Source organism: Phascolarctos cinereus, unplaced genomic scaffold, assembly GCF_003287225.1.
Source record: "Phascolarctos cinereus isolate Bilbo 61053 unplaced genomic scaffold, phaCin_HiC Scaffold_4;HRSCAF=312, whole genome shotgun sequence".
In the NCBI taxonomy this organism is placed as follows: Eukaryota; Metazoa; Chordata; class Mammalia; order Diprotodontia; family Phascolarctidae; genus Phascolarctos; species Phascolarctos cinereus.
In genome coordinates, this window is record NW_027555847.1 from 728271133 (window position 1) to 728296136 (window position 25004).

At 45.3% G+C, this 25004-nt stretch overlaps 1 protein-coding gene across 1 annotated transcript in view; it reads right to left on the minus strand.

Annotated features, from left to right (window-relative positions):
* Window positions 1–172: 172 nt before the first annotated feature.
* The window catches only part of LOC144456631 (uncharacterized), a 50163-nt gene continuing 25331 nt past the window's right edge, over window positions 173–25004 (minus strand). Inside the window, 1 exon segment of the mRNA XM_078151913.1 lies at window positions 173–5446. Within this exon segment, the coding sequence (XP_078008039.1) occupies window positions 3621–5446 (1826 nt within the window). The 3' untranslated portion in view covers window positions 173–3620.

Sequence of the window (25004 nt, forward strand, 5' to 3'; positions counted from 1 at the left end):
TTTGGGAAAATCACTTTGGATCTATTACAAGGGAAGCATTTTATTGCAGGTGGTGGGGGAGATGGCACAGTAATGATATTGCAGGGAAAAAATAGCCTTAGTAAAACTAAATATAGAAGAGAACTCAATATAGAAGAGAAGCTCATAGGGCAAAACTTTTACACAGGACAACTTTGGAATTGACATGAATTTATTAAATACTTTTAAAAAGCTGTACACAATAGATTCATAGTTTTCATATAAAATCATTTTTTTCTGTCCTTGTATGTGGAAATGTTTGTCAAGTTTGGAACAATAAACTTTTTTTAAAAGAAATTCATGTTGGCAGTTGTCCAGAGGGTGGATTGGGGTAAAGAGAGACTTGAGATGGGCAGACTAGTAACAAGGCAGTAGTGATGAGGCTCTGAAGGATGGTGGTGGCTGTGTGAACCAAGAGAAGGGGTTGCATGCTTGGGGAAGGACATTACAAGATTTGCAACTAGTTGAATGTGTAGGTTGAATGACTGTGAAGAGTCAGAGTTGACACAGATTACAAAAGTGGATGACTGGGAGAATGGTGGTGCCCTCTACGGAACAGTGAAGTTTGGAAAAGGGGAGTGTTTGGGGAAAATCTAACGAGTTCCGTTTCGGACATGTTAAGTTTGAGATATCTGCGAGGCATCCACTTCAAACTGTCCCATAGGCAGTCGGTAGTGTAGAAGTGGAGCTTAGGACAGAGGGTGAGGTTGGATACATAGATCTAAGAATCATCTGCATAGATAAATGAACCCATGAGAGCTGGCAAGATCACTTAATGAGAGAGTATAAGGAAAAGAGAGAACACATCCTTAGGGGACACCCCAAGTGTTAAGTGGGCATAACAGGATGAAGATCTAGTACAGGAAACTGAGGAGTGGTCAAACAGGGAGGACAACCAGGAGAGAGAACCTCAAAAACCTGGACTACAGAGTATCCCAGAAGAAAAGGTAGTGCACTGTGAAACTTTGCAGAACAGTTGAGGATTGAGAAAAGGCCATTAGATTTGGTAATTAAGCTCATTAGTAACTTTAGAAAACTATTTCAGTTTAATGATGAGGTATCAACTCAGATAGCAAAGGATTTAGAAGAAAGTGAGGAGGTGGGGGGGGGAATGGAAACACTGAGTATAAGCCGCTTTTTCAAGAACTTTACCTGAGAAGGGGAAACATGGGGTTATAGTTGGCAGCCATGGTAGGATCTAGTGAAAGTTTTTCATAGATGAGGTTGGGGCATATTTGTAGCCATCAGGAAAGGAACAAGTAGATAGGGAGAGACTGAACATGAGAGAGGGAAGGTGAAAAGTAAAATCAAAAGGAGTGAGGGTACACACAGAAGGGCCAATCTTGGCAAGAAAGAATATCTCTTCTTTGGAGCCTGAAGTGAAGGAGGAAATGCATGAATGATGACAGATGATAGAGAAGGAAGGGAGATCTAAGAGGGCAATGGAACCAGATTAAAACATAACTGGAAAATGTTTAACAAAACAAATAAAATAACTATAACATATTAGTGTTTTTTCTAAATCAACATATGGCCACAGGTATTCATTGCTATTTGAGTTTGACCTCAGCACTTCGGGTGAATGGCTTCATTTTTTTCCAGTGAGGGTGGGGTAGCATAGGACACTTGAAGAGACACGCATAGACCCATGCTCTAAGAAAATTAGCTATTAATTAGCTATTAGCTCTGAGAGAATGCTAGCTATGTGGAGAATGGCCTAGATTCTTAATGGGTGAGTACTCAACCTTGCAGCAGTGGGACCCAAGCCCACTAGGCCTCTTACTAGGGCCATCTGCATGCCATTGCACATACCCTTCTCCCATCTCAAGCTCTAGTTGCAAACAGTAATCAAGCCAAAGCTATCATCCCTAGAAAAGGTGTGTCTGTCATTGGTCCTATGACTCCAAATCATCATTCCCTTTGGCTACCCTATCCAGAATACTCCTCCCTGACCCATATTCCCTAATATGTGCTAACTTTCCATAATGGCATAAGAGATCATGGAGGCAGGTACTGTTTTGCTTGTATTTGTATTTCTAGCTCTTGGCATAGGACCTGGCACATGGTAAATGTCTTAATACATTCCTCATTTATTTACTTCAGGCCGGGAGACCAGATAGGTGGTTATCATAATTTGGCCAGGTGATAAGAGCCTGAAGTACGGTGGTCCTGTGTGAGTGGAATATTATCGTTAGAAAGAGTAAGGTTTGGCAATTGATTGGAAATGTGCACATGATAAATATTTCTGGAGTGGAAGAACTTAATAGGCAGCTAGGAAAGATGATTGGGAGGGACAGCTTGAAAACAAAAGAGTATATGATTACTTAGATGAGGTCCTAGAGTTGGCAAGAGGGGGTGGGATCAAAGGCACGAGAAAAGGAATTAGCCTTGACAAGGTGCAAGGATACCTCTCTTCCTCTAGACTAGAAGGAAGAGTGGTTGATCATTACAATAGTTTCTGAGGAGTGAAGATGGGGTCCTGAGCAAACACCAGATTGTCACAATTTCCTCAGCAAATCAAGAGTCTTAGGCCATCTACAGTATGTGTGGAGACTGTGGTAAAGAGGTTACTGGAGATTTCAGGATGAGGGAAAAGGAAAAGCTACTGTGAAAACATACACAGGAATTTACATACCTCATTTGTGCAACTTTAGTCTCCATTCTCTAATTTTTCAGTAAAGAATGATGTGACTGAACCAGGAAAATGCACAGTAATGACCACAATGTAAATGGGAAAGGATGAGAAACCAAAATGTCAAAAGGAAATGTAACAAAATGATAAAGATCCAACAAGACCAGGCTGAAGGTGAGAGGATGCCCTTCCAACCTGCCCATTCGTGAAGGTGGGAGGCCCACAGGGACAGGTGTTAGCACTGAAGATTTGGGGGCTTTTTCTATATATTTAACAGTTGTGCTTTTTTTTTTCCTCTCTAAAAATACTATTCTAGGGGTTGGCTCTTGAGGAGGAGGAGGGAGAAGAATACTTGGGCTATGATATAAGAAAGATTTTAATAAAAACTTATTTTAAAAAAACAATGATAGTTCTGACTGAAATCTTCACGTTCATTCCATTCATAAGATTTGTCTCCAATATAAGGTATGTGGCTCATGTGGAAGGCCTTCCTATTTTCATTGTGAAAAGGTTTCTGTCCAGTATGAATGCTATGCTAACATCTGAGTTCTACTCTGTGCCTGAAGGCCTTTCCACATTCATACAGAAAGAGTATGTCTTCTTTTGAGACTAAAAGAGAATGCTTGACAATTCCAAAGAGTTCTGGGGTATGAAACTGAAGTGACAGCCTGTCAGATTGTGCCTGTTTTGTTATAAATCAGGTCTAAATCACCTGCAGCACATTTGGGGATTGTGGAAAGTAGGCACAGAAGGGAGACAAAGGTTTTAGAACAGGTGCTCTGAAAAGTACTTGGTGAATCTATAGAATATCCTTTAGTTTGAATTCTCTTATTTTCAGTTAAGGACTGTCTGGGTGAAATTTCTCGTTCATAATGTTCATATGACCTTCCAATATAAATTACCTGATTTTTAGGTTTGTGCTCTAGCTAAAGGCTCTTCCACATTCCTTATTTTCACAAGATTCCTGTTGTCAACAGCAGCTGATATCGAGTAAAGTGTTTGCTTCGGAAGAAAGTCTCCCTCAATCATGACACTTATAGAGTTTCTTTCCAGTATGAATTCTCTGATGTTGAGTAAGCTGTGTCTTCAGGCGAAATGACAATAGACATTCACTGCATTCATAAGGTTTCTCACCAGTATGAATTCTCTTATGTCGAGTAAGGTGTGTGCTAAGGCGAAAGGCATTTCCACATTCATTACACTCATAAGGTTTTTCTCCAGTATGAATTCTGTGATGCCGTTTAAGTTCTGGTCGGTGGTTGAAGGCCTTCCCACATTCCTTACATTCATAAGGTTTCTCACCAGTATGAATTCTCTGATGTTGGCTAAGTTGTGCTCTCAAGCGAAATGCCTTCCCACATTCCTTACATTCATAAGGTTTCTCACCAGTATGAATTGTCTGATGTTCAGTAAGTCCTGTCCTCTGGCGAAAGGTTTTCCCACATTCATTACATTCATATCGTTTCTCACCAGTATGAATAGTCTGATGTTGAGTAAGTCCTTGGCTCAGGCGGAAGGCTTTCCCACAAACCTTACATTTATAAGGTTTCTCTCCAGTGTGAATTCTCTGATGCTGAGTAAGTTGTGAGCTCAAAGGAAAGGCCTTTCCACATTCATCACATTTATAACATTTCTCTCCAGTATGAATTCTCTGATGCTGAGTAAGATATGAGCTAAGGGGAAAGGCTTTTCCACATTCATTGCATTCATAAGGTTTTTCTCCACTATGAATTTTCTGATGTAGTGTAAGTCCTCTGCTCCATCGGAAGTCCTTCCCACATTCATCACATTTGTAAATCTTCTCTCCAGTATGAATTCTATGGTGTCGGGTAAGTTCTGCCCTCTGGCTGAAGGCTTTCCCACATTCCTTACATTCATAAGGTTTCTCTCCAGTATGAATTGTTTGATGTTGAGTAAGACCTGTGCTCAAGCGGAAGGCTTTCCCACATTCATTACATTCATAAGGCTTCTCACCAGTATGAATTGTCTGATGTTCGGTAAGCTGTGTTCTCAGGCGGAAGGCCTTTCCACATTCGTTACACTCATAAGGTTTCTCTCCAGTATGAATTCTATGATGTCGAATAAGATCTGCCTTTTGACTGAAGGCCTTTCCACATTCATTGCACTCATATGGTTTCTCACCAGTATGAACTGTCTGATGTTGTGCAAGTCCTGTGCTCAGGCGAAAGGTCTTCCCACATTCACTACATTCATAAGGCTTCTCTCCAGTATGAATTGTCTGATGTTCAGTAAGCTGTGTTCTCAGGCGGAAGGCCTTCCCACATTCGTTACATTTGTAAGGTTTCTCTCCAGTATGAATTGTTTTATGTTGAGTAAGTCCTGTACTCAGGCGGAAGGCCTTCCCACAGATCTTACATTTATAAGGTTTCTCTCCAGTGTGAATTCTCTGATGTTGAGTAAGATATGTACTCACAGGGAAGGCCTTCCCACATTCATTACATTTAAAAGATCTTTCTCCAGTATGAATTGTCTGATGATGAATAAGTCCTGTGCTTAGACGAAAGGCTTTTCCACATTCGTTACATTCATAAGGTTTCTTCCCAGTATGAATTGTCTGATGTTGGGTAAGTTGCACTCTCTGCTGAAAGGTCTTCCCACATTCATTACATTCATAAGGTTTCTCTCCAGTATGAATTCTCTGATGTTTAATAAGCCTTGATCTCCATTGGAAGGCCTTCCCACATTCACTGCATTCATAAAACTTCTCTCCTGCATGAATTCTATTAGGTAGATTAAGGAATAAACTCTGGGGGAAGTCTTTCCCACTTTCATTACCTTGATAATGTTTTTCTCCAGTATATAATCTATGATTTTCAGTGAGCTCTGAGGTATACCTGAAAGATTTCCCACATTCATCATACTTAGAAAGTATCTTTTTTGCACATATTCTGCTATATTTTCTTAGGTCTGTATGTAGTCTGAAATGCTTTTTAAGTGTATCATATTTACAGAGACTCTTTCCTACATATATTCTCTGTTGTGGGAAAAGGATTAGCCCCCGATTGATGCTTCTGCCAAATTTATTATACTCTTGGACTCTTAGTTTATTGTGAGATGTCTTTGGGGTGATTTTTACTTGCTGAGAATGCTTCACATCGCTCTGCTGCCTCTGCAACTTGGCATCATATTCCCAGGCTTTTTCCATTTTGGAGAAACAGGTACTACTCCCTGTGATTCTGTCTTGGAATGATTCTTCAATTGAAATACTCAACATTAGAGCTGACTCCTTGGTTTCAGGCCTAGCTCCCCAATCTGAAAGACATAAGAAAATGTAACTCTATTATTTCTCCATTCCATACACATGGAACTTTGTTGTATTCTCTATCAAGAAAAAAAAAATTAACCATATTTTCTCACAGTGATGCAGTGAAGTATAATGGACAGTGCTTGGCTTTAAGTCAAATTAGGTCCAAATTCCTCCTCTGTCCCTAGTTTTCTTACCAAATAATTTAACTTCTCTATACCTCAGGGAACTCTGAAACAAGAAATGGGTTGCCATCTCCACTGATGCAAACTTGTTAGATTGCTATATTTTCCTCAAAAGTGTGTTTCAGGCATCCCTGCAGTTCATGTTAAGCAGGATTCCAACCCCAGCGGTTTATGCTAGAATACCATTTGCTTACAAGTCTTGATCATCTAGTCCTGAATTTGAATTTGAAGTATTTGTGAAAAGGACTAGATGGTTTTCATAGTTACTACTGGATAATACATGCTATCTGGTCATGCTACACCCTTTTAACTCCTATCATTTTAAATTATTTCCCTTGATATGGCTAGCTAGCATTACTAAGAGCTTTACAAATATCTCTTATCCTCACAACAACACTGAGAGATAGGTACTATTATTATCACCCCCATTTTACATATTGGGAAACTGAGGCAGGCAGAGGTTAAGTGACTTGCTCAAGATCACAGAATTAAGTGTAAAAAAGATAAACAAGGATGACATGGAAAACAGACCTGATACCTGTAATTCAAAGATCCTGAGGAGGCAGGAGGGAGGGGAAAAAACAGAGAAAGCCTGTTACTACCCTGTTGTGGAGAGGACTGGGGTCTACATAATTGGGGGTCTTTGTGACCCATAAGACAGACCTGAGGAAAAGGAAGTGCCTGAGGCCAGGTTTGAACTGAGGTCTTACAGATTCCAAGTCCAGCTCTTTATCCAGTATGTCACTCAGCTGCCTCTAATAATATTCTTGACCTTCTACTCTTCCATATGAATATTGTTACTATTTTCTTTAATCCTTGTTTTCAGGTTATTATTCACTGCAATTACTTCCCATGATTTACCCTCCCAAATTCTGCTGAAACAAAGAAAAACAGTCAAATAAAACCAAACAAAAATGACCATGTCCATAGATGTAACAGCCTTTGCCTACAGTCCATCAGTTCTCTACAAAGAAGAGGAAAGTACATTTCATCACAAGACTGGTCTTTACATTTGACTGAGTTAAGAGGGCTTCTAGTGCTGGTTTCATTTATATTATTAAAGTCATTGTGAATATGGTTTTCTCCTAATCCTGTTGTCTTTATTCATCAGTTAACAGAAGACTCCCCATGTTTCTCTGAATTCCTCCTATTTGTTCTTGCTAATGGTACAATAATAATAATATTATTTATAGACTGCTTTAAGGTTTGCAAAGCATTTTAGCTCATGTTGTAAGGAACAAATATTGTCCCACTGGTTCCTTGCAACATCCCTATGAAGTAGATACTATTATTAGCTTCATTTTTCAGTGGTATCCAACTTTTCCTGATTCTCCCATGTGGGGTTTTCCTAGCAAAGATAACTGCAGTAGTTTGCCATTTCCTTCTCCAGGTTTATAGATGAGGAAATAGGCAAACAGAGTTAAGTGACTTGCCCAGGGTCACACAGCTAAATGGCCAAATGGCAAAAGAGGTCCAAAAAGCCAATGAGGAGAAGAATGCCTTAAAAAAAGGGAAAGGAAGGACCACAGTCTAGATAGAACAAAGCACAGTATGTTGGAACTATCACCTTCCTTGCTTTGGAAACAAAGCCTCCTATGCTAGTAATTTTTCTTGGCTGCCACATCATATTGTCCTCCCAGTCCATTAAAAAACTTGGATTTTTCACTGTCATATAGCCCTGCCCCACCTACACTGAATCTATAAAGTTCAATGTTTGAGTCAAAGTGTAGAATTCGGGATTTAACCAACTATGAAATTCCACGTTCCTCAGTGTGGCTGCTTGTTCTAACCCTTCTTGAAGCTCTCCTGCCACACTCCAGGAATTTTCAGACATCATGACAACGGCTCACTCTTTCACACCTGTTATTTCTGTCCTCCAGCACATGGTCTGTGTGCGAGACATGACTGCTGTCCATCCAGGGCAGTGAGCTGTGGCCTTCACTTGCCTTCCTGTTTGGGTTGTCTTTTTCTGAAGCAGTGAGCACTGTCCTTGAGAAGACAGGGCCAAAGCAGAGCCGCTAGGGAAGCTGAAGTAGCTGTGTCTGCAGCAATGCCTGGGGTGGCTGCCGCCATTCTGTCACCGGACCTCCACTCATTCTGACAGGCTTTTTCACTTCTTAGTGACTTGCTATCATTTTGTGTGCCACACGCGTATTGTTAAGATCCCTGATGCAGCAACATGGTCTCTTTAGGCAGCTCCTCCTTTCCCTCCAAACTGGAAGGATTTCCATTTGTCTGCCAGAACTTTTTTTTGTCGGCTTCATATTTCCCTTGGACTGAATTCCCCTGCAAAATGTTAGGTGACTGAATCTTACCTATTCTTTCTCTGAACCTCTGAAACTCTCTCTCCTAAAATTGATTACACAGCCCAGAATCCTAAACACAGACCATCCCAGCTGTAAACTAACTCAGAAATGATCAGTCAAATCTGTATAATAATAATAATGAAAGCTGGTGTTTCTACAACACATGACATAGGTACTATTATTATTCCCAATTTGAAAATGAGGAAACTGAGGCAGGAAGCATCTGACTTGCTCAGGGGCACCCAGCTAGGAACTGCCTAAGGCTGGATTTGACCTCGAGTTTTCCTGACTCCAAGCCCACTGCTCTGGGCACTGTGGCACCCCACAGCTCCCTACAGCTTGTATGGATCTAGTTTTTTACATGTCTTCTCTACTAAAATGTAGCTCTCTTAAGAGTAAGGGCTTCTTTTGCCTTTCTTTATATCCCCTCACAAACACTACCTGATTATGAATAGATACTTGTTAGGCAACTGACTTTACTTGCTAGTAATACTGGTTGTGCTGTTTATAAGGCAACTTTTAACGGCTTGGATATTTTAGAAGTGTAGACAAGTACTTCTGCCCATAGAACCCTTAATAGGTAACCAGCCATGTCATACTGCTCTTTGTTCAGCATCTCGATACCCACCCCAAACGCTCAGGATTGTCTAACAATGTAATGGAATGTTGTCACATCATGTTACAGTAAGGAAACTAAACCAGAAGACTGACCTTCACAATGACTACAGGGATTAACAACTCTTGGCCGCCACTGTTTAAATCCTGCTCTCTGTCCTCACTGAATGCTCCCTAATTCATCTCTCTCTAAACCCAAGCTCCCATGGCAAAGCTACCCCCCGTCCTTTGTGCTCTCCAGAATGCGGGCCCCACATGTAACAGCTTGCTTTCATCTTCCTGTACTCTCTTAGAGCAGGCTCGCACCTGAAGACACATTTCACACGTACTCCTGACTCACTCACTGGTCCTGAAGGGGAGCTGGAATCCTCCCTGCTCCCCATTTCCCACGTCCAGCCTCTCCCTCTGCCATCACTCAGTAACCTCTTCTCCTTCGGCTGTTGTCTACCAATCTCCAAGACGCTCCACTTCCATTCTCAGTGAGTTCAGTACCTGGCTCACAGGCTTTCTCTCCTCCCCAACCCCTGCCCTCATACTCCGGCAGTTTAATATGCTTACTGATAGGCTCCAAAACTTCCTAACTCCTGAACCTGCATATTCTCTAACACCTACCCCTCTACCCTTGATCCTTCTATCACACACAAGTATTACTGGCCTTACCACTGCTCCTTGAGCGGAACACTCCCTTTCCCAACTCTGAGCATTTCAACTCATATCCCTCAACCCCACCTCCACTTCTTTCCTCTGAGACTATCCCTCAGTTAGCCTGGATGCCTTGTTTGCCCTTAAGTCATTGGCATGTTTCTTCTCGTTAGACTGAACCCTTTGAAAGCAAGGACTACTTCTGCCTTTCTTTGCACTGCCAGTGCTCAGCACAACACCTGCTTCATAACCATGCCCTGATGTGTCACTCCTCGTCTTCCTCCCTGCTCTTGGATAAACAACCCACCTGCGGCTCCCCATCCACAGATGGCCTACGTACCTCTGCACACCTGGTCCCTGGGGTCTGGGGGACACTCTCCCCCCTACCACCACTCCGAATCTTGAACTTCCTTCCAGGCACAGCTCAAATGCCTGCAAGGCACTCATTTCTTCCCTTCTCTCCCCAGTATCACAGTAGTATCTTATAGGATACGTGACCTTCTGGGATTATGTGAATATGATCATAATAGCTAATGACACAATGATATCACAGGAAAATATTATGATGTATGACAATATACGATGCAGCAGTATCGTTGTGCTAACATTTATGTAATGTTTACTCTGTGCCAGGCACTGTGATGAGCACTTTATACATGTGATCCTCAACAACAACCTTGGGAGGCAGGTGCCACTTTACAGATAAGGACACTGAGGCAGACAGATGAACTGACTTGCCCGGGGTCACCCAGCTAGGAAGTGTCTGAGGCTGGACTTGATCTCAGGCCTTCCTGACTCCAACGGGGGCATCAGTGACTGTAAAGGACTAGCTGGTAGCCTCTGCATATCCACGCCCTTTGAGGAACACCCAGTCTTCATCTCTTCTGACTGATGCAGTAACAGCGATGAATCCTGGACAGGAGCTTAGGAACCTGACATCGATGCCAGGCCCTCACCGCTCAGTCTGTCCTTCTCCTCCCTGACCCTGGCACCTCGTGGATCAAGGCGCCAGACTCTCGTGCTGGGCACCCCTCCTTCCTAAGTTCCCTTCTCCATTTCCTTGGCTGGACATTCACCCAACCTGGCTCCCTGAGGGGCAATGCTGCACCGCAGCTCAGGTGTCATTTTCTTCAGAAGACCTGGCTTAAGTTCAGCCTGTTACTAATGCCTCTTCCCACCATACCCTGACCCCAAATTAATCCATTAATAATCAACAGGCATTTGTTAAGTGCTTTTATATGTACAGCACCACGCAAAGTGATGAGGGCGCAAAGAAAGGAGAAAACCCCGCGCCTGCCCTCCAGAAGCCTCCATGCGCAGACGTGTACGACGTGCAGAAGGAGGACCCGAGGGAAGGCGTTACTGTCTAAGCACTCTTGTCTACTCTTCCATGGACGCCTGAATGCCAGCTCTCAGAGAGAAAGGACCGACCGCTCTTTGTCTTTGTACCCAGCACCCAGCACAGTCTCTGGTACACAGCAGTTGCTTAATAAGTACTTGTTGAATAAATGAAAGAACAGGCACAAAGCAGGGCTGTTACTCTCCATACTATGGAGAACACTAGACTGTTACTATTTGGTATCCTTTTAACTATGTCGTTTCCATAGGAGTAAGGCAAGGAAAGGCCACTAGGGGGCGCCACAGCGCTAGGCCTGGAGCCAGGAAGACTCCTCTTTCTGAGTTCAAATCCAGCCTCAGACACTTCCTAGCTGGGTGACCCTGGGTGAGTCACTTTACCCTGTGTGCCTCAGTTTCCTCATCTGTAAAATGAGCCGGAGAAGGAAATGGCATACTGCAGTATCCGTGCCCAGAAAACCCCAAATGGGGTCAGGAAGAGTCAGACCCAACTGAGCAACAACATCTGAGGTAAGTGAAAAAAAAGAAGGGAAAAGATGCTACAAGATCCCCCTCTGCAAAACAACATCATAATCAGGAAACTTCAACAAAAAACTATCTGAGGGAATCAATGGGCTCCACGAGACAGACAGCAAATCATGCCACCAAAAATCCCTAGCGCTCCTCTGTCCAGACCCGGGTTAAGGGGATGCCGACAAGAACGCCCGCCGGCATGCTTCTGCATAGAGCCAGAGTGACAGAGGTCCTCATTTGATCATTTGTCCCTGGTTTTTGTTCCTGCCACATGGAAATGCCGACTATTCTCTGTATTTTATATCCCAGTACTTTACCCAAGCAATCATTTCACCTTTGTCCTTTGCCAATTCTCTGGGTTTTCATCAGTATACAGTTGTGTCTGTCTACAGGGATGACCATCCGCTCTCTTTCCATGTCTTAAATTTTTCTTTTTCTCTGTTTCTAGCACTTCTAGAGCTATCTAAAAGCAGGGCAGAGGCATCCCTATTTTATGCCTGCATTTCCTGGGAAACCTTCTACTACTCTGTCACAGCCAACAGTCTTAAGCTCCGCATTTCTGCTGTTCCCGTTAGTCAGTCATTCCCAACATACCTGACGCTTCCCACCCTCCTCTGGGATTTTCTTGGCAAAGACACTGGGGTAGTCGGGCACTTTCTTCTCCAGTTTTAGATGGATCAAAAGAGGTCGTTCCATGCTTGTGCATTTTAGGGTTTTCAGCATAAATGACTGCTGTGATTTGTCAAAGGCGATTTCTGCATCTAATCCTATAGGTTTTGCATATCTGATTAATTATGCCAATTTTTAAAAACTGCTGAACCATCCTTACTCACAACTCTGGCATAACTCTAACTTGGTCACAGTCAGTCTAGAGTTCTCTTTCTAAGACTATATATAAGCACACAGAGTGGAGAGAGATCAGGACATATTTGTTTAAGTGACAGTGAGGATCTGAGAAAGACTCCATTTTCCCCTCTGGCTCAGACCACCAACAGTTTAGGAGGGCTTCCCTGAGGCACTGGAAGGTGGTCCCCTGATCCTCTGCCTCCCCACGACTCATATTACTCACTTTGACTGCAACTTCTGCGAACGGCTCCCTCCGGCATCCACGGTGCTTCCCCTCGCTCCAGCTGGTAGACCACATCTGGTTTGGAAACTTCAAGGCCTATGCAATGAAAATGAGAAAGTACTGAGGACAGAGAGCCACCACGGAATCTGTCCTGAGCCCTGTCTCCACAGGCCAGGTTCCAGCCGCACAGAACAAACACATTTCACCTAGGAACAGGAGCACATGGATTCTCTTTGTCTTGGCCACAACCAAGGACGAGCAACCTGAGTCTGTCTGCTCAGACAGAGCAACCTGCTCGACCACCCCCACCACACTAGGATGCATTCAGTCAGGGAAAACACAAAGACACCCAACAGTCAGGCGCCGAGTCCTGCGGCGGCCAAGGTCCTCACCCAGGCACACCAGGTTCCTGTAGTTCTCCAGCATCACCTCCCGGTATAGCTCCTTCTGGGTGGGGCCCAGGCGCCCCCACTCCTCCCAGGAGAAGTCCACGGCCACATCCTGGAAGGTCACTGACCCCTGAAACACCAAGAACATTTATGATTATCCATGGGCTATCACTCCTGTGGACCCGGTGAGAGACAAAGTTGGTGGAACCTGTCAAGAGTATTTCTCGCAAGTGCTCAGGCCTCAACGTGCTCTCAATCAATTGTCTGAGTGCCTCCCACAGCCCCGGTTTGTGCTAGATCCTAAGTCTTACAACAAGTGACAGTCTTGGGGCTCACCAAGCTTTTCCTCACAACAACCTTGTGAGCGAGGGAGGGAAAGTTTCATTATTCTCATTTTCAGAATGCAAAAGTGACAGGAAGGCTGAACAAGAAACTTGTGAGTCTCCCCCCCCACATACACCCACACCCACAGCTAGTGAGGATCACTAGTAGAATCTAGGCCTCATTCGACTACAGCAGGTTGTATCTTTCTACTGAGTTCAAGGTCCCTCTTACATGTGACTTTGCCAAGGAAGCTAGCGTGCCATGGACTTTGCTCTCAATCCCCCAAATTATACATCAGAGATCAGGATGCTGACAATAACACTGTCTATCACGATGTAAGGAGGCAGGTAGGTGGTGCAGTGGACACAGCCTGGCCAGGAGCCTGTAAGACCTGAGTTCAAATCCCACCTCAGATACTTACTAGCTGTATCACCCTGGACCTGTCCCAGAACCTCTGAGGTCTGAGGCCTCAGTTGCCTCAGCTATAAAAGGATAACAGCAGCATCTATCTCGAAGGCTGTCATGAGGATCAAAGAAGACAACAGTTGTAAAGTGTTCCGCACAGCGCCTGGCATGTATTAGGGAACACAAGAAGGCTTTTGTACCTCCTCTACAAGGACTCATTTCCAAGTAGAGACAACACAGCCATCATGGTCCATTTAAAATCCAGCATTTCTTCAGAGTATCAAGCACTAAGCCTTTCTAAGTCCACTATTTCAGCGATCCTTACAAGGCTCTTCTTCCTTTACACCCAAATTTTAACTCTAGCCACAGATATTCTACCCAGATATGAAAGCAGATCAGAAGGATGTCTAGCAGGCAACTCAGACACCCAGATCAACTGTGTCTAACAGTTCTATCAGTATACTGGCCAAAGGCAGAGGCGGCATGCTAGTCACATCTGCCAGTGGTACAAAATTGGGAAGGAGAGCTAACATAACAGCTGTCCAGGTCCCTATTCCAGAAGCTCTTCCCAGGGAAGACATGGTGAGGCAGCTGGTCCTCTGATGGTGAACAGCAGGTGTGGGGCTTTGAAGTGCAGTGAGTTAACAAGATGTGAAAGCCAGGAATGCCACTGTCACTTAGGCAGAACCGAAAAAGGCAAAGCATCCCAGATAGTGGGGGTTATAGTCCCACGATGGTCAATTCTAGGAGCCACATTCAGGGAGGACACAGATAAACTGGAAATTTTCCAAAGGAGAGCAGGGTGTGAAAATAAACTGAGGAAACCTTGGAAGTTTAGGCTGGAGAGAAGATGGAACAGAAGCAAGACAGATATTTTCAAGTATCTGGAGGGCTTGTTATGCTTCACACAATGAGCAGAACGAGGAATAATTGAAGAGTATAAAATTTAAGCTTGTTGTCAGGAAGATCTTTTTAAGAATGAGAGGAATCCAAAACTAGGAAAACAGGAAGTTCTCACCCTTAAAGTCTTCAAGTAAAGGATAAATCATGCTAACAGGTGCACTACGGAGGGGGTACTATTGGGTCCAGGTGGGACAAGAAAGTTTTGAAACCCCTTCCAGCTCTGCGATTCTGCAATTCCTGGTTGGGGAAGGGACTGAACCCAGAGAGCTCCTGAATCCAAGAGGGGAGCTCTTTCCAAAAGTACAAGCTGCTTTCTTATAACTGCCTGGCAGAGACCGGTCCTGGACAGATTTAGCCCTGGGTATGGTTTCCATCTAGGTCTTCTCCTGACTTCTCCTTCACCTCGCTTTACAACTTGGCCTCTTAGGCGAAGGTCCATCCCTGAAAACAGCTCTCCCTGCTGACTCCCTAGTTATCTTTTGAGCTGCCTCCCACAGGAGAAAAGAGTGATATACAGGGGAAAAAAAAACAAGAAAGAAGTAAAGTTTTATACCATCTTCCTTCACTGAATACAATTAATCTTTGGTGCCAGTACAGCCTCATTTGGAACATTAAACAAAACAGCAAGGGGCAAGATTAACAAAGAATTAACAGCTATTCCTAGCCTCCTTTTCTGCCTCTGAACCCACACTTGCCATCATCCCGGTGTCTTCTGAAGTCTAGACTTTACAACCTTCCAAAAGAGAAAGGAGAGATCCTAAGAGAAGCAGAGTCAGTCAATAAATATTTAGTAGACATCTACTCTATAAGTATGAATTATGCAAGAAAAGTCACTTAGCTGGCCAGACCTTTCGCCCCAGCATTATCCCACTCCCACCCCAAGGTCAATGGCACAATGAAAAGTTTCATTTGTGCCAAAATATTCATATCAACACCTTAAGAAAAGAAAAAGAAAAAAAACTGGGGGCAAAAGAGCCCAAATATTTGATAATCATTATCACTGTGCTATAAAGAAAAATGAACGCGAAGAACTGAGAGGAACACGAAAAGCTGTGCAGCACAAAGAACGAGGAGGAGGAACATGAATGTTCGTGACGTGATGGAGCACAGCAGCCACCAACAAGCTGACGCAGACGTGGACCATAAGGTCTACAGAGGACGTTCTCCTGATGGTCCCCTTAGACCTTTAAAACCTGTGATCACGCTATGATCCTATCTGAGGCAGTAGAGGAACTCAGGTCTTCCTGATTCCGGTTTCAACACTATCCACTATGTACGACCCAACTCAAGTCACGTACAGTGGAAATCAGTGATTCTATATTACTAACGTAAAAAAAAAAATCCCCTTCCCCAAAGGAAAACTGGGGAAGAATTTTTACAACCAGTGTCTCTGATAAAGGCCTCATTTCTAAAATACATATAGAACTGAGTCAAATTTATAAGAATACAAGTCATTCCGCAATTGATAAATGGTCAAAGGACACGCACAGGCAGTTTTCAGATGAAGAAATTAAAGCTATCTATAGTCATATGAAAAAATGCTCTAAATCACTATTGATTAGAGAAATGCAAATCAAAACAACTCTGAGGTACCACATCACACCTATCAGACTGGCCAACATGACAAAACAGGAAAATGATAAATGTCGGAGAAGATGTGGAAAAAACTGGAACATTAATGCATTGTTGGTGGAGTTGTGAACTGATCCAACCATTTTAGAGAGCAATTTGGAACTATGCCCAAAGTACTATAAAAATGTGCATACCCTTTGCCCCAGCAATAGAACTTCTAGGGCTGTATCCCAAAGAGATCATAAAAACAGGAAAAGGACCCACATGTACAAAAATATTGATAGCAGCTCTTTTTGTGGTGGCAAAGAGTTGGAAATGGAGGGGATGACCATCCATTGGGGAATGGCTGAGCAAGTTGTGGTATATGAATGTAATGGAATACTATCGTGCTATAAGAAATGATGAACAGGCTGACTTCAGAAAAAGCTGGAAAGACTTGTATGGACTGATGCTGAGTGAAGTGAGCAGAACCAGGAGAACATTGTGATGTGAACGTTAGGATGACTAACTTTGATACACTTGGCTCTTCTTAGCAATGCAATGGTCTGAGACAATCCCAAAACACTCGTGACGAAGAATGCTTCCACATCCAGAGAAAGAACTACAGAAGTCTGAACGTAGATGGAAGCAGACTGTTTGCTTTTTTTGGTTTTGTTTTTGTTTCTTCTTTCTCGAGGTTCCTCCTGTTGGCTCTAATTCTTTACAACATGACTAATGTGAAAATATACTTAATAGGAATGTATATAGAGAGCCTATATCAGATTGTGCACCATCTTGGGGAAAGAAGGGGAGAAAAAATGTAAAACTCAAAATCGTACAGAAGTGATTGTTGAAAACTAAAAATATATCAATAAAAAAATTTAAAAATTCCCTTCTTCCTATTAATAAGTAGTAACTGCAAAAAAAACCACATGTACTGTCATTTTGCATCCTACATTAGGATTTTTACTGAACCTTTTTTTAAAGGGACAGCAACATGGGAGGTCCTTTTCATTGACAAGTAAATAAAGTGTAAAAGCAAAATGTAGGAATACTAAAAAAAACCCAAAGATAGGTCTTTGAGGGAAACATTTCTTGGAAAAGCAGAATTACAGATTTTCTGTAAGACCAATGGTAAAGGGTAGAGGGATAAGTGAATCAATGATCCTTGAGACTGGACAGCACAGGAGAATGAGGGGTGTTCTGTCCCCACTCCAACCAATCACTGAAAGCCTAGAAAACCAGAAAATCAATTAAAAGTTACGTGAATGTCTGTAATTTGAGAAGCCTGGACCGTTTTGGTAATTTAGACAGATGACATCCCACGGAAAACATCTAGCGACTGGCTACTATGAGCTGGAGGAGGATGCAGCTTCGAGCCGCTCTCACGCTGGGGCTCCTACAGCCACCGGCCCTCAGGTCCCAGAAGAGAGCTACACCGAAGGGGATCTCCAGGAGAATTCCCCCAGTTTGGACTCTGGTTCTTCCTGGGACCTTGTCCGCACACAGGAAGAGTCGGACCCCACAGTGGGGGGCTTTCATTTCATAGCGACTATTCTCATTTTGGGTGGCAGTTGGCCAGCACAGTGTATAGAGCCCCGGGCCTGGAGCTAGGAAGACCCACGTTCAACTCTGGCCTCGGACACTCATTAACTGTGTGACCCTGGGCACAAGGCGTCGGTTTGCCTCAGTTTCCTCATCTGCAAAATGAGCTGGAGGGGGAAATGGCCAACCACTCCAGTATCTTTGTCAGGAAAACCCCAAATGCTATCAGAGTCGGGCAGGAAGGATGAGGCGGAGCACACAGGCGGGACTCCTGAACAACAGTACTGAAAGCCCTGGGGGTATCTGCAGAGCCCTAAGAGGTGGGGGTGGTGAGCAGCCACGTTCTTGGGGTCCAGTCTAATTAAATTTTAAAAAGCAGACTCGTAGGGGAGGTAATTAAGCTCGTATTCATCCACAATACAGAAGCAGAAGCTCCTCCAGGAAAGCATAAGCCCCTTGCGGGCAGGAGGCTCCGTCCTTTCTATCTCCCCAGCCCCCGGCCCGGAGAAGGCGCCCAAAGGACCCTGCTCACCGACTACACGCGCCGTGCTTCCTCTGGGAGATGCGGGGCAGAACGTGCCCAGCGGCTCCGGATGTCAACGGCTCAACGTGCCCAGGAAAAGGAGGAGGGCCGCCGACTGCCCGAGGACACGCACGGGCACGCGCACACACACGCACACACCGCGAAAGCTCCAGTCAAACGCCAGGAGGGAGCCTGACAGACGGGGGCTTTGGGAAGAGATTTCGGGGAGGGGTCTCGGCAAGCACCCCCACCCCCGCCAGGCCCGGGGGCTCCTCACCTGGCGGGCGGAGGCCATGCCCTCCTGCTCCTCTTCGCCGGGGGAGGGAGTCTCGGTGGGCCAGACGCGTACGCAGGTGCAGCTGCGGAAGAGAAGGGGCCGGGGAGATGGGCCTCCCGTACCCAGGAAGGAAGCGGAGCCCAGGGAGGGGTCTTATGCCACCCGCGCCGCAGGAACCTGGGTCCAAGACCCCAGCAGGAAGAGGCAGCAACAGCAGCCGCCCCGGCGAGGGGGCGGGAATAGAGCCCGCCCGGATGGAGAAGGCGTGGCCGATGATTGGCCAGAAAGGCTGGCCTCGCCCGCGGAGGCGACCAACAAACTGGCTGCGAGCGGGAAGACCGATTGCGCATGCGCTGGACGCGGCTCCCTTCCCCCCCCCTTCTTCTCTACTCTCTGCAGAGGCTTCAAAACTACGCTCCGGACGCTCTGCCGCCCCGACTCCCGGCGTCTGGCCGGCCAGGCCTCCTCTGTCTGCAGCAGGACGGAGGACTCGCGGCCCAGCGGCGACAACGGAGGACGGCCCAGGCGGCGGTGGCCCCGAAGGCGGACGTGACGTAGCCGCTGTTGTAACCGTGCTCTCGGGGACACGAGGCTGGCGGAAGTGTCTCCAGGCGGCCGCTTCCCGACTCTCCCATTTCGGCCAATCCTGTGAAAGCGCCTTCTGCTGTGGGGTCGGAGGGTCTCTGCCCTTCGAAGCAAGCGCGCAGGGTGAGCGGGGCCTTCTGGGAAACGTAGTCCTGCGGCCAACCCAGTCAGTGCGCATGCTCAGCCCGCAAGTCGCTCTATCACTGACCTCTGGCTGGGTCACGGTGAGGTCCATGCAGTGACGACCCGGGGCTCCCTCACCCCGACCCAGCTGGGCGTCTGTCCTCCCAACAGCCTCCTCTCCCAGGCCCCGGGTGCATATGCCCGCAAGGGCGGCTTGATCCCGGGGGAGCCAGGAAAACAGCCCTGGGCTCCGGGCAGCGTGGGTGGGGGGCTCGTGAGCCCCTTCTCACTGAGTCAAGTGTCAGTGTGAGGGTCCCAGGACGCAGGGCGGAGAAGGGAGAGGGAACGGGGGCAGGGAGCACCCCACGAGACAATCCCATCGGGAGGGTCCCGGCTCCTCCGAGAGCACCAAGCGCCCACTCTGTGCTAACACTAGGGAGATAGGCGGGCGGGAGCTGCCATGCAAACAGCTACGTACAAAGGAGGTCAGTGCAGGCTGAGAGGGAATGCGTTAGAAGTACGAGGGATTGGGGAAGGTGAGGTTTAGGAAGCCAGGCGGGTCAGTGCCGGACACAGCCCAGAGCCTGCAGGTGGAGGGTCTTGTTTGTGGAAGAGCCAGGAAGCCGGGGTCCCCGAGTGGAGTTAGGCGCGAGAAGGCTGGAGAGGTGGGAGGGGGCTTCCAGTACCAAAGAGGCCATAGGAAGCCCCTGGAGTTCATTGATTGGGGGGGAGGGGGCATGATCTGACTTGCATTCAGGAGAACCACCTTACAGACTGTGGTGGGGGGACTTGAGGCAGGCAGAGCCACCTGCAGCCACTGCTGTTGTTTAGGAGGCGCGCTAGGGCGTTTGGGCAGCGTCACAAGAGAGATGAAGGTGTGTTCCTTTAGGAGAGGCTGTAGAGATGAAATCTCCAGGCCTTGGTATCATATTGGATGAGGGGTGAGAGAGACGGAGGAGGCCAGGATGATTCCTAGGTTGTGAGCCCAAAAGAGCGGGAGGACAGTGTTGTCCTCTGCAGTAAGAGGGAAGGTAGGGGTGGGGGTGCTTAGGGGAAAAGATGATATGTTCTGTTTTGGATATATGGAGTTTAAGATGTCTACAGGACATCCGTTTCTAGATGTCTGAAAGGCAATTGGAGATCCACAGAAAGCTTTCGGTAGAGTAGGTAGATTTGAGAGTCATCAGCATAGAGGTGGTAATTAAAATCATGGGAGCCGATGAGCTCACCAAGTAAAGCACTATAGAGGGAGGAGACAAAAGAGTCCTGGAAGAGCCTCCAGGTTCACCCATGATTAGAGGGCTTGATCAGGAGGTTGACCTAAAGGAGGAGACATAGAAGGAGTTATCAGATAGGTAGGAGGAAAATCAGGAGGGAGTGATGTCCCCAAAACCTAGAAAAGAGAGACTATCAAAGGGGAGACAGTGATCAGCAATAGCAAAGGCTGCAGAGAGGTCTAGGAGTACAAGGACTGAGAAAAGACTGTTAGATTTGGCCACTGAGAGATCACTGGTAACTTTGGAGCAGTTTCAGTGGAATGATAAGACTATAAGAGGTTAAGACAGTGAGAGGAGAGAAAGCGGAGGCATCAATTGTAGATGGTCTTTTCCAGGAGTTCAGCTATAAAGGACAGAAGAGATAAAGGGTGATAGCGGGACGGAAGACACGAGTGAGAACAGGAGAGACCCAGGCACGTTTGTAGGTAGTAGGAAATGAGCTGGTAGAGAGGAAGAGATAGAAGAGTGAAAGGGCAGGGATGACGGAGGACAGCGACCTGTTGGAGGAGATGGGATGGAATGGGATCACTTAAATAAGTAGAGGGGATAGCCTTGATCAGGAGTGGAGCCACCTCATCATGAGTGGTTAAAGGATGTGAAGAGCTTTCAGAAGAAAGACGACTGACAACTGTGTGGAAAAATGCAAATTAGAAAAACAAAGTTTCTGTTCATACCCCATCAAATTACCAAAGATGAGAAAAGAAAATGGTCAGTGTTGGAAGAGATGAAGGACAGCCTCTGTTTGTGGAGCTATGATTTCATTCAACCATCTTGGAAAAGCATTCTAGAAAAGTAACTAAATTGTTATTATCTTTGAACAGTCAGTCCATAAATATTTATCAAGCATCTTCTATGTGCCATGACACAGTGACTTAACTGATTACTGGACTCTTATACTGTCCTTCAACCTGGTATCCTGGTTGCCCTGTACCTATCAATTTTCCAGGCTTCTTTTTTTTTCTTTTTTAGGCAATTGGGGTTAAGTGACTTGCCCAGGGTCACACAGCTGGTAAGTGTCAAGTGTTTGCTCTGAGGCCGGATTTGAACTCAGGTCCTTTTGACTTCAGGGCCGGTGCTCTATCCACTGTAGCACCTAGCTGCCCCTCAGGCTTCTATTTTCAATGGAGCCATTTAACTCAAAGAAAAAAACTTCATTAAGCATCTTGAATATGCCATTTAATAGGTTCACTGCTGGAAATACAGACAGAAATAAAACAGTACCTGCCCTCAAGGAATTTTCATTTTCCTGGTGGTGAGAGAACCTAACATTTAAAGTGATGAATAAATGAGAATTTGAAAAAGGATAAAGTACTTCTAAATGGCAAAAACAAAAAGGACTTCACCTGGGAGCTTGCATATTACCTGAACTTCAGGAGCTAGGGCTTCTTAGAAATGGAATTTACGGAGGGAGAGATTTTTGTGCATGGGGGCCAGCATGAGCAACAGCCGAGAGGTGGAAGATGTTACACTGAATTTGGGATACAGCAAATAGGACAGTTGGGCCCAATGTAAGATGTTTGCAGAAGAGTAATGAGAAATGTTAGGAATGGTAGGCTGGAACCTGCCATGGACAGGACTTTAAATCCCTGGGTGTGGAGTTGGTATTTTACAAATAATGGGAAGCCAATGAAGTTTCTTGAGTGGGAGAATGGACTGATGGACAGAAGCGCTAGTCAGATTATTCTGGCTGCCATGTGAAAGAGACAGAGACTGGAAGCTGAAAATTTAATTAGAAGATTATTGCAGGGGAAGCTAGGTGGCACAGTGGATATAGCACCGGCCCTGAAGCCAGGAGTACCTAAGTTCAAATCTGGCCTCAGACCAAACACTTGACACTTACTAGCTGGGTGACCCTGGGCAAGTCACTTAACCCCAATTGCCTTAAAAAAAATTATTGCAGAATTTCATGTAAGATTTGACAAGGGCTTCAATGAATATGGTTGCCATATGAGGGAGAAAGAGATGGATGTGAGCTCTGCAGATAGAATCAAGAATTGCCCACCAAATGGACACAGGAAAAGAGTCTAGGATATGTCAAAGTAAACTTTAGAGCCTAGAAAAAAGAAAAGTTGCTACCCACAACAGAATTAGGGAATTTTGGGGAAAGGATGAGGTCAAGAGGAAAGGTGAATTCCCTTTTGGACATACTGAGTGTAAGGTGCTAATGAAAGAGGCAGTTTGACACAGGGTCAGAGAACCAGCATTCACTTCTCATCTCTGGCGTTTTCTGCCTGTGTGACGCTGAGGAAGCCCTGTTACCTCTCTGGGCCTCAGTTTCCTCATCTACTTTATGAGGGGGCTGGCCTAGTTGGCCTCTGTTGTCCCCTCCAATGCCTCCTGTAGAGTCCCGTGGAGTTGGAGGGTCAGGCATCTGTGCTAAATCCACCATCAATTTGTTATCTAATAGCTGATACTTCACCTCCAGGGGACAATCCTTTTATTCCTAACTGATTCTCTAATCCACTCCCCCACTACCACCATTACTCACCCTTGTATCAAATATAGTCAAGCAAAACACATCCTGAAATGCACTTTTCCTCTCATCTCCACCTTCTCAAACTCTTATAGCTTCATTCACTGCTCAACTGCATGGCCCCTGCTACTGGGATCGCTTTGGGGTCCCCTTAGTTGAATCTGATCTATCCATCTTCACATTATTTGCCTATTTAATGAGGTGAATGCTCTCATTACTAGACTTGAACAGTTTTAAATTTTTATCTCTGCATTTGTTGGATCTAGCATGTTTTCTTACACCTACATGTTGTCTCCTATTTTTTCACTCTTTTGGTTTCGTTTTATTGTTTCTTGATTTCTCATAAAGTCATTAGCTTCCATTTGCTCCATTCTGGTTTTTAAGGTATTCTTCTCCTCATTGGCTTTTTGGACCTCTTTTCCACTTATTTGGCCTAGTCTGTTTTTTAAGGTGTTATTTTCTTCAGTATTTTTTTGTGTGTGTCTCTTTTACCAGGCTCTTGACTTGTTTTTCATGATGTTCTTGCATCGCTCTCATTTCTCTTCCCAGTTTTCCTTCTACCTCTCTTATTTGATTTTCAAAATCCTTTTTGAGCTCTTCCATGGCCTGGGACCAGTTCATATTTTTTCTTGGAGGCTTTGGATATGGGAACTTTGACTTCTCCTGAGTTGTGTGTTTTGATCTTCCTTGTCCCAATAGTAACTTTTATAGTCAGAGTTTTTTTTCCCATTGTTTGCTCATTTCCCCAGCCTATTAATTGACTTTTAACTTTTTGTTAAAGTAAGGCTCTGCTTCCAGTGTAGAGGGCGAACTGTCAGGGGTTTTGTGCAGCTGTTTTCAGAAATACTTCTAGGGATCTCTAAGTTTTCAGTTGTTCCAAGGTGGTATAATCTAAGGAGAGGTGTTTATGCCCCTCCTAGCCTGTGCTCTTGTCTGTGAGTGACCACGAGGACTCTTTTCTGCCTTACCACTATGAAGAAAGTCCCCACTCCACTGCTGCCACAAGCTCTGCTATTCTAGTGCTGGAACTGACACTCAGGACTGCAACCCGGATCTGAGTATGGCCAAAGCAACAGAGTCCTGCCTCAGTGCTAGCAAAGACCCCTGTAATCTCCTTCTGACCAGTTATTTGACTCCATTACCATCTGTGGGCTGAGAGCTCTGGAGGCAGCCGCTTCCACTGCTGATTCAGCTGGTCCCAAGGCCTGCTCCTGGTTTACTGGAGCCTGGCTGTGCTGGGGCAGCCTCTGCCGGACTGTGCACCCCTCTCACCCAGGTGTGAAAGACCTTTCCTGCTGACCTTCTAAGTTGTCTTTGGTGTCTGTGAGCTGAGAGGTCTGGAAACCAACACTGCTGCTAGTGATTGAGTCACCCTAAGGCCCACTCCAGGTTTGCTGGGGCCCAGTCTGCACTGGACTGCACTCCTGATTCTCCTTGGGGCTATAGACCTTTCCTGCCAACCTTTCAAGCTGTCTTGGGCTGGGAATTTATTTCACTCCATCTTTTTGTGGGTTCTGCTGCTCTAGAATTTGTTTAGAGTCATTTTTTACAGGTATTTGAAGGGGCTTGGGGGGAGAACTCAGGTGAGTCCCTGCCTTTACTCCACCATCTTGGCTCCACCTCCTACATTTACATATATAGTTAAAAGAAGCTTTTCTTGACTTGGACAGTGTAACTGTAGGTTGGTGGGAATGAGTCGATTTAGAGGAACTGAGTAAAAATGCATCATTGCAAGAGTGATATTCTGGAGCCAGTGGGAGGGGGTGGAATTGAGAGGACAGGAGAAGAAATAGTCTTGAAGAAGAAGGATATTTATTTCTTTTGATATGAATGATTGTGGTGGATAGTCCTCAGACTTCCGAATAGGCTAGTATCTATGAGATTTCCCCCAGTTTTCTTAGTAAAGGAAGAGACTAAGTCACATGGAGTAAGTTTGGTGTTGTGGATTTCAGGATTAATAGGATTTGAATAGCCAGTGTGGGAAAGGGTTTCTCTAAGTTTCAACTTTCTGTAAAGGAACTGAACTCT